Here is a 10,842-nt window from a genome sequence, read left to right on the forward strand (position 1 = left end):
AAAAAGTCAATCCACCCTCAAATTAACAACCTGTACCTAAGTAATAACAAGATTTTTTCTGACTCATGGCTGTTTTTTTGTGTTTTTTACATAGAATTTATTGTTCTAGTAAGTTATTACCTTTTATTTTTTTCAATTTCTAAAGGTTTGCTCTTGGTGTTGGTTGGAGACCAAGTACACTATGTTCCATCGGATGGAAATGTACAAACAGTAAGAGTAACTTGAAAGGCACTATCACACACTAAAAAAAAATTACTTAGTAATTTTTCTTTACTCATTTTGAGTAATTATATTACTTACATATTTACTTACTATTACTTACAATTACTTACTTTTACTTAGTTTTACTAAATATTCTAAAGGAATTACTTGAAATTACTTAATTTATTTTTTTACTTGATTTAAGTAATCCAAATAGTTTTTAGTGAAAAATGATTACTTCAATTTAGTAAAACTATTTCAAAAATTACTTAGTTATTCATTTTTACTTAAATGCAGTAAATGATTTACTAAAATTACTTCTGATTACTTGAAAAAAAATTCTTCTAATTACTAGGTAGTATTAGATAAATTACTTAAAATGATTACTATATAATTTTACTCTATATATTTACAACTTCTGAAATAAATATTGCGTCTAGATAAGATTTCAATTTGATTGATATCAATTTGGTGTTTGGTATCTAGCCATTTGCTGTAATAATGTTTTGATTGTGAGTTTAGGTCTTGTAAATTGATTTCTTAATACAAATTGCTGATTATTATTTGTTTTGTACAAATTCAAGAATTACAATTGTATTTGACGTGTATACATCTGTATATATATGAATTACTTCTGATAACATGGATATAAAACTTGTTATTACTAAGTAGGTTAAGGCACTATATCATGTTGTTTTCTTGCATAAGGCTTATTATATATAATAACAAATGCTTCCTATGAAATTTGACTCCACAATTTAACAATTTCAACAATATGTAGGTTGAAGTCTGAAAATTGCATAATTTTGGATAACAATTTTCTTTAAACAGGCAATTATTCCAACTTGGAAATATTTTTAATTATATGGAATTTGCATAATTTCCTGTGATTGAAAATTTTTATAAATTTCATGTATATTCTGTATTTTAAGGTTCAGTGTGGCGCCCAACACTTTCTATTCCAAAGTAGATAACACATTTTCAATAGAATGTACTGTGCTGCTCACAACACTATCTCTACAAAATACATTGCTTAAAAAATTTGATCGGAATTACTTAGTAAAAGAATTACTAGTCATTACTTAACCTATTTTCATATCAAAATATCTTCAAATTATTATTATCTATCTTTAATATAATTTTTATAATGTAAAATAACATGACTTAATTTTACTTAAATTAAAAATTAACTATTTATTATAAATGTACAAAATTGTATAATATTTCCTGTGTTTTTAATAAGTAGTCTTTGATTTGAGACTGAAAAAAATATTCGGCCAATCAGAATTAAGGTTTCATTTGACTTTGGTAAGCTATTTTTGAAAATTGGCTGGAGCTCATTCAGTTTTGAATTTGAACAAAAGTTTACAGAGTTTGTTGAAATACTTACACGAGTTACACACATGAAAGGAAGGGAGAACCTTACAAAAAGGACACTTTGTGGGTTTTCATGTTTCTGGCTACTCTTTGTAAACTAATTCAATTAAATGGAAATGTAACACAAAGAGTTGCTGGGGAGGTAGCCCATGTTAACTTACAACAAACAAGAGAAATGGATTATAACAAAGGATATAGTATAGATCATTCTTTAAAAAGGTATGTTACTATTTCAAATTATATGCATTTATAATGAAACAGTGTAGAATTTTTATTTTAATTTATAAATATATTATAAATATATACATAATTTATGTGTAAAAGAATTACTCAATAAATATTAAAAGAAGTACTTACTTTTATTAATACAAATAATCAATATGTATTAAAAGAATTACTTACTATCATTAATAGAAATACTTAATGTGTATTAAAAGAATTACTTACTTTAATTTTTACTTTGAATAACTAAGATTTTTAATAAGAATTACTTAAAATTATTACTAAGGATTACTTACAATTACTACTTAGGATTACTAAAAGTTATTACTTAGGATTACTAGAAATTATTACTTAGGATTACTTGAAATTATTACTTAGGATTACTTGTAATTACTTATTATTTTACTGAGAATTACTTAAGATTATTACTAAGGATTACTTGAAATTGCTTGGATTATAACTGTGAATTACTTAACGTTTTACTTTGAATTACTTACAATTACTTGTTATATTACTAGTATTTACTTGTAATAAATACTTGGAATTACTTAAAATATTACTTAGAATTACTTATGTTGATTATTTTGTTTACTGAATTGGATTACTTAGAATTACTGAAAAAGTAAATTACTTGTATTTACTTGAAATTACTTAACATCACCAATAATTACTATCAATGATCAATAATTTTGACAAATTCAATTACTTGAATCAAGTAATTGAATTACTTTTTTTTGGTAATTCCAAGTAATTTTTTTTTAGAGTGCACAAAGGAGCAGTCTATTTTTCTGAAGAAATATCATCATGTTCTACTTGGAATTGGATCAGGTTTGTGCATGCTTACATGTATTTTGTTGCTGTTCCAATTGCCAACTCATATATATGAATCAAATGTTCATGTGAGCTAGTACCAATAACTTGGTAGTCTGCATGTGACTCTTTGAAGTACATGTCATTTTGATCCTGATACAGACATACATTTGGTTATCAGAAATTGTGTCACTGAATACAATAAGCTACCCCAGCTAAATAAGACAGACCCCCAATAACAAATGTAAACACATACATCTAGACTAGAGGTAAACATACAATCTTCATCAAATTACACATTTCAACAATACTAGAACACACCCGCGAAATCGTGGGCATTCAGAGTGTGGTTGAAAGTATGTAAAGTGTTGTAGGAAGAATTTTTTAAAAGATTTAATGACTGGAAAATTTCAGGAAAAGTATCAAAAGTCATAGGTACTGGGGGACAGAACACTGTTTCTTTTATTCCTCCCCCTTTATTTTTAAAATTCCCAACGTTTTGTTTTCTATCAATTTCAATATGAACATACATGTAGTATGTTATGAATATTGAAGTCGAGAGTTTAGTTCAGTGGTTGTTGTTTGTTTATGTGTTACATATTTGTTTTTCGTTAATTTTTTGTACATAAATAAGGCCGCTAGTTTTCTCCTTTTAATTGTTTTACATTTTTATTTAGTTTTATAGCTGGTTATGCGGTATGGGCTTTACTCGTTGTTGAAGGCCGTATGGTGACCTATAGTTGTTAATTTGTGAGTTTGGTCTCTTGTGGAGAGTTGTCTCAATGGCAATCATACCACATCTTCGTTTTTTGTAATCAATGAACTTTTGTAAATAAAAGATTGAAAGATTGGAGAATTTCAGAAAAGGTATCAAAAGTCATAGGTACTTTGGGACAGGACAATTGTTTTTCTAGCCCGGCTCCTCCTTTTTTTCAAAATTCCCATTTTTTTCTATTAATCTTAGTAACAAATGAATCATTTTTGACTTTTTTCTCGTTTTTCTCCCAAAATAACTTAATCTTAATAATCATATGAATGGATGACAAATGCGACTATGCACTATACCTATAGGACACAGAGACATGATTATTAATTTATTGTTGAAAGAAGAGAAGCGACACACACAATGAGGTCTTCTCGTTTAATAGTATAGATGTCAGACATCATCCCAAGTCTATAAAAGTTGTACACAAAACAAAATCTCTAAAGGAAAAAATTTTAAGAACATAGAAGAAAAAGCATGCAAAAACTACTAACGATGTACCTAACTTGGGACATGCATATAAAAAAAAAATGAACCACCCCTTTTGTACTATCATTTATTATCAAATTAGGCCAAGAAGCCAGGAGAAGTGAATCAGCCCTATGATCATTCTTATTTTTTAAATGAAAATTAATGTTTTGAAATATGCTTTCTTGCTACAATTACATTTTCAATTTCAATTTTACAGGGGTGTGTTCCAGATGCAGAAAAGAACTTGTTCAAAGAATGGCAGACAAGGAAAACAGAGTTGAACCAAATGTAAGTCAAAACAAGGATATGAAATTTTTTTTACCAGTATGTTCTATTCCTATAATTTCCTACTAGATATGTGTGATATAAATGGAACATGTTTCAATTGTTTGACACAATGGGATACTGACTGAAGCATATTAAACTTTCTATATATATATTTAAACTTTCTATACTGACAGGTTCATGTAACTCATTATTGCAATAGGGCTTAAGATAAAACCTTTACAGCTGATTTCCTAATGCTTGCAAAGTAAAACTTTGGTTGGCTTGCTTGCTTTGTTTGTACAATTGTTTATACAACTTTGTAGATAAGATTGACATCTTATAACAATATATTTATAGGCAAAGTTTAACCAGTAAATATCATATCCTAATATGATTGTACAATATACAAACAAAGCAAGCGAGCTAACCAAAGTTTTGCTCTACATGTATTAGGAAAATAGCTGTAATTTATAATTCAGCTGACAGCTAATATTTATTAAAGTATGGAAATTCATATTTACTTAAGATTTGAATTTCATTTGTTGATTTAGTTCAGAGCAGGATTCATAATAATATCCACTAACATCTTCTCGTCTAGATATGCATGTAATATTTTCCCATGGACTTTGAACATTAATGGACAATGATTCATCTACCCACCCCTTATTATATACATGTACTAGTATTTACAATTATGCTAATAATTAAACCATTTTGTAAGACATTTCAGTCAATGACCTTCTTTGGTTTCTCTATTATCCTTCTATGTGACCTACATAGACATATGAAAATAAAAATATGCAGTATCATGGTATGTTTGCCAATGAGACAACTATCCACCAAAGTTCAATAACCGTTTCACAGATGATATTAGATATGCAACTTATATTGTAACTTCCATACCCTTCCCTTTTCATGAATATGACCTACCAAATTAGACCATTTACCAAGTTTGTAATAAAAAGGAGAAAACCTACACGTTTAGTCAGCTATAAGTAAGAATGGTCAGTTTATAGTTGTAAAGATGAGATAAATGTGTGTTTCATCTTTTTCACTCTGTTATCTTTTTTCAGCCTTCAAGTAGCATGAATAGTAATTGCAATGTTGAAGTTTCTGAGTCTACAAATGCTGAATTTATAATGGAAGAAACAAAAGAAGAGGCAAGTCTTTTAAACAACTGTTTTAAGAACAATAGTATAATATATACATTCTGTAGTCCTGTAATCATAAAACCAAAGAGGTTACTCTATGTCTATATTCCACAGTTTATGTTTGGTACACACATTATGTTCTGTAAAACTGAGGATAACCATATATATATAGACCATATATATGGTAACATGCATTATGTGACTATTGCTGTGACTATAGCATGGCAATAGAAAGTCCCATACCGGGTAAAAAAAAAGAGCAGATCACTCATTATTTTAGTAAATTTTCTAAGTTAAAGGAACTTAACTCTGTACGAAATCATCAGACTGGAACAAAATTTCAAACTTGATCTCATGATAAACAAATATATACCAAATATCAAATCATTATCTTCAAGCATGAAGAAAAAAAGTGTTAAAAACTTGTCAGACAAATAAATAGACAGACAAACCTAAAGTCGCCTACTCTTCATCAGTAGGGGACTAATAAAAATGATAAAATAGATGTAAAGGTATTTTTCTTTTACAGATTTCACAAATTGATGGTTATGGTAAAGTCACACAATGCAAACAGACAGTCCAGGGTGCAAAGAAAGCTGCATTTTTACAGATTGATGAGGTAATAGTCATCATATTCAATCACATTTTGGTAGTCTATATAATTATATATATAATAAACCATTTTGATGGTAGACTGCTTGCAACTGTATACACCTGGTTGTCTCCTAAATGATTGTTTTTGAATTTGATACGTCTGAAATTGGAAATTAAATAATTTACATCTATGTTTCAGGAAAATTTGCAAACAGACTGCCTTAGCATGGACAGCATGGATGACTGCATATCAGAATCTGTGTATTCACAGTCATCTCAATATTCAGAGTGGCAAGATTCACAGGAAAGTCCATCTAGAAAAAGGAAAATGTCACTGAACTCTTTTCTGGAAACAGTAGATATAAGTCCTGTGAAGAAAATGTTAACTGTTGACTTTGATCTTGCATCTGAGAGAACAAAAAATGATTATGTCAGGAAAGCAAAAAGAATAATGCACAGTGTACTTGGTATATTGGTTCCACAACAGGAATCACTATTTGAGGAGGTTCTATATGAATCTAATGCATGCAAAGATCAGACTCTTGAGTCATTTTCAAAAGCATATAGCAGTATGTCAAGTTGGGAAACACAGAGACAAATTCTCTCTCTTCTAGTACAAGATTACAGTTACAATCAACTCAAAGACTATATTCCAGATTTATCAAGATACAAATTTTCTGCTGCTCGTAAACATGCTGAGGTTGTTGGTGTTGGCAAGCCAGTTTTACAGAAAAAACAATTTAGAGAAAAGGCTACTATTCAACAGATAGAAAACTTTTTAGAGTTCATACTTTCACCAGCTGTAATGACTGATTCACCATTTGGAGAATGCACTTATAAAATCTCATCTGGTATTACACTCAAAGTTCCTAAGATTATTCTAAATAGTGTACGTACGAGAACAGTAACACTGTATTTAAAGTATTGTGAAGAAACCCAGAACGCTGATATTCTATCTGAAAGGACTTACATGAGACTGCTTGAAGCCATTGAGCCTAATGTGAGAAAGTCCATGAAAGGTTTAGACAATTTTGCTGCTGATTGTAGCCAGGCTTTCGATAACCTGAAAAGTGTGGTTATGACATTAGGAAAAGGAGGTAAAGGACAAGAATGGGCAGAAAAGATCAGCCATCAGCTCATGGAAGGGAAGCAGTATTTAAAACTGCACTACAAGGTATTTCCATATTATGAACCCTTTCTATTTGTAATGTTACACTATTGTTTCAGAAAAGGGTAAAGGTTGGTGAATTACACATACCGATTATCATCAACATAATTTTGACCTGTCTGTCAGACCACTTGTCTTCAACCATTTTGTTTTGACCAGATAGGTTTTTGTATTAATAACCTTCATTTCTTGATGGATCTCATTCAAATGTTGTATATTTTGTCATAATTGTAACTTATTTTTAAACGCAGTCAAACTTTTACTATAAATAAAGGTATGTTTCAATCAATGTCATATCATATAAAAACAAATAATATGTTATTATGATTTGTCAGTAATTATTTAGTAAATATTTTGAGAATCTGGTTGATATTTTTATCATATTTCTTCATTGTTCTTTGTTCATACCAAAATATAAGAAATTGCTGTATTTGTGTATACAAAATATAAAAAATGAAGATGTGGTAGGATTACCAATGAGACAACTCTCCTCAAGAGACAGACTGCCAACAAAATTTACAACTGTATCATGTTTATGTCACTGTACGTCCTTCAACAGTGAGGCTTTTTTTTAAACTTTCAGTCTCGTACTGCTTTACTATCTTTATAGGTATAGCTTACAGTATATTTTTTGTTTTTCAGTAACATGTTAGTTTGGACTTAGAAGTTCCTGATCATTGTGGCAGATTTGGCCTGTCATCTGAAGAAAACAGTTTCTGTAGTAAATGTACTCATACCCATCATCTTTCTTGTAATGACTGTGATGCTCTGACCACTACTTTGAAATTGATAGAGGATGCTGCAGATAGCATAACATATACAAACCAAGAACAACAAGATGACACAAAATACATTATTGTACAGGTATTTATTCAACATTATATAGGGCACTATTTGGTGTTTTTTTTTTTTTATTGGACAGTGTCTACACACTACATGCACTAGGAGACACTTAAAAATGTAGCAAAAAAACATGATAAATGTTCAAAATTATTTAGCCCTAACTACTAAAGTCTTTTGCACATGCCTCTATCATGTACACAATTTTAATCATAATCCCAATCCCATACAATATCGAATAGCAGCATTAAATGATTTTTCATTCTTTAAGAGTTTGGAACTTTTTTCAGTAAAATTTGTGAAAGAGAGTACAAATTTTGTATAGCCAACTACTAGAGTTTTCTACCTAGATCCCTTAAACTTAAAAGGAAGATTGCACTTATGATGAAATTGTTTGCCTGATATTAAGGAATTGTTTGAGGATTTTTTTCTTATTTGTCCAGATTTGAGAGGTAACTTTTCAGTAAAATGTAAAACTTATAGCTGACTATGCGGTATGGGCTTTGCTCATTGTTGAAGGCCATACGGTGACCTATAGTTGTTAATGTTTGTGTCATTTTTATCTTTTGTGGTTAGTTGTTGTCTCATTGGCAATCATACCACATCTTCTTTTTTATATTTGATGTAATTGCAGTTTAAAATACATAGTAAACATTCTACATTGATAAGTCACATATTTTGCAACCTGGCTATTTTGAGACTTTGACACATTTTTATTTATTTAATTACAGGGTATTAAAACTATTATAGAGTGGAAGAAACACATTGTGAGATCTGTCAACCAAGACAGGGCAAGAGGGAAAGTTTTAGACACATTGCAACCAAATGAAGCTTTAATTGAAAGAGACTGGGCAATGAAATTTCTTCCATTACAGTATAGGTATATACATGTTTTATATATATATATGTGTGTTTTATTAAATTAAATGTATTTTAAATGACTTCATATTTGGTCTGCAACTTGACAATGAAGAGTTGTAAATGTGGAATTGTCATATAACTACTTCCTGTTTGCAAATACTTTTTTAGCCACATGAAATAGACTATATTTTCACATTTCTTCTACAACTATAATTGCCATATATATATAAAATTACATCAATATTTAGATAATCAGTCCAACAAGTTATAGATGCATATAAAGTTTCATTATACAATCTACAATCTGATCAAAAAATGTGAGTTGGTCATAAAGATTTTATAGTGTTCTGTCTAGATAGAAATGACTAGCCTTTGTGTATGTCTATATTTTTAGTTTCTGCATTTGAACATCAATACTTTTCACACATTCTGTTTAAAAATAAGGAGATGTGATTAAATACTATCCAAATTAGATCAAAAGGACAAAGATGCAAACAAATACAGGTTACAGCCTTCAACAGTTACAGCCTTCAACAATGGACATAATCTATAATGTATTGTAAGCTAGAAAAGGGCTGGTATGACAATATGCAAAACAATGCAACAGAGAAAATTAACATGTACAAATAATAAAAGAGAAAAAATAGCAGACAGCAACCCAATGTTAGTTCACTGGATTACAGGTTCTCATTCTTGGACAGGCACAAAAACATATGACAGGACATGCGGTTTACAGTTTTGTGTGTGCTCAACCCCACCTATAAATATGGAAGCACAATCCTTTTTAAAAATTGTTAAAGGCACATTAACATACATATTTTACTTGAACACCTGTGTTTGTGCTATTTTTTTGTTTTTCAAAGTAAATTTATTTTTCAGAGAATCTCAGTCGAATTGGTTTGCCAAACGTGGTCTTTCATGGCATGTCAGTGTTATAACATTCCAAGAAAAAGAAGGAAAAAATAGTTTGACAGTTCTTCACATCTTTGATACTGCTACGCAAGATGCTGTCACTTCCAAAGCTATATTGAAAGACCTACTACACCATGTCAATTCCACTAACAACAATGTTGACACTCTGTATTTAAGATCAGACAATGCTGGATGTTACCATTCATCATATGGCATATTGTCAGTCACTGCTCTGAATGACATTCCATACAATATAACAGTAAATAGGATGGACTTTTCTGATCCACAAGGCTGCCCATGTCAAAGCATGCATAAGAAGATATGTAAATGAAGGCAATAATGTAATAACAGCTATAGAATTCAAGTCAGCTGTAGAAAAAAACAATGAAAAAAGTAGTTGTTGCATTGCCACCTAGTCCCATCAAAAGTTCAAAAACATCCAAGATTGAAAATATAAGTTTTATTTTTTTTTTTTTTTTTTTTCAAAGTAAATATCTTTTATTATATATCTGCTGCTTTAACAATTTACTCGGATTACAGCGTTAGCCCGAGTATCCCTGTAATTAGTTACTGAAAAGTTCAGTAAAGTATACTAAAGTATTAAAGTGTTAATTATATATATCACATACACATTCTTTTAAATACAGTGTATACATATTAACAATAAAATTTCATAGTATAAATCACGTGTTTACGGAACATCATTTTGCCTTCCGAATTTGTGTTCATCGTCCCGTGTTTACATCTTTGACCCAGTTAATTGTACTTGACCTTTTGTGCTGGATTAGTTACAAATCATTGTCCGAAAGCTAGTGCAAAAGGAAGCACATGTTTGTTGTGAAAATAAATTTTTGGATTAGATAAAACTTGTTTGGTAAGTGTTATTTACTATTCGTTAACGATTTTGTCATAGAAACAAAATAAATGTATCTAAAGTGAAAAAAATTAGATGTTTCTGGAAATATAATAGAAAGAATAAGGATTTTAACATGTGATTTGATACCAACAAAGTGAACATACACACAATATATTACTTGATGATATTCGGTGTAAATTTAACAAATCAGTGTTGAATTATAATCATTTTAGTTTTATATATTACATTAAATAAAGTGTCTTGTTTGGTTTGTTTTTACATACAAAAAATGAAAAACCAACAACTACAACATATATGTACAATATAAAATCTAGCATAGCTATTATCA

General features: G+C 29.6%; 1 protein-coding gene across 1 annotated transcript; it reads left to right on the forward strand.

The window, feature by feature from the left end:
* The first annotated feature begins 2,574 nt into the window (after positions 1 to 2,574).
* LOC143081056 (uncharacterized) lies at positions 2,575 to 9,968 on the forward strand. Its single transcript, XM_076257293.1, has 8 exons — positions 2,575 to 2,628; positions 4,062 to 4,132; positions 5,185 to 5,271; positions 5,792 to 5,881; positions 6,056 to 7,089; positions 7,678 to 7,888; positions 8,596 to 8,744; positions 9,605 to 9,968. Exons 2-8 carry the CDS (start codon positions 4,100 to 4,102, stop codon positions 9,966 to 9,968), a joined length of 1,968 nt encoding a protein of 655 aa, XP_076113408.1. The 5' UTR covers positions 2,575 to 2,628; positions 4,062 to 4,099.
* Positions 9,969 to 10,842: the final 874 nt, after the last annotated feature.

The sequence above is a fragment of the Mytilus galloprovincialis genome, chromosome 6, assembly GCF_965363235.1.
Source record: "Mytilus galloprovincialis chromosome 6, xbMytGall1.hap1.1, whole genome shotgun sequence".
NCBI classification, from domain to species: Eukaryota; Metazoa; Mollusca; class Bivalvia; order Mytilida; family Mytilidae; genus Mytilus; species Mytilus galloprovincialis.

Coding starts and splice junctions, on each gene's coding strand:
- LOC143081056 (XM_076257293.1), top strand. CDS start 4,100: ATGGCAGACAAGGAAAACAGAGTTGAACCAAAT. Junction 4,133..5,184: donor AAAACAGAGTTGAACCAAAT/GTAAGTCAAAAC, acceptor ATCTTTTTTCAG/CCTTCAAGTAGCATGAATAG. Junction 7,090..7,677: donor CACTATTGTTTCAGAAAAGG/GTAAAGGTTGGT, acceptor GTAACATGTTAG/TTTGGACTTAGAAGTTCCTG.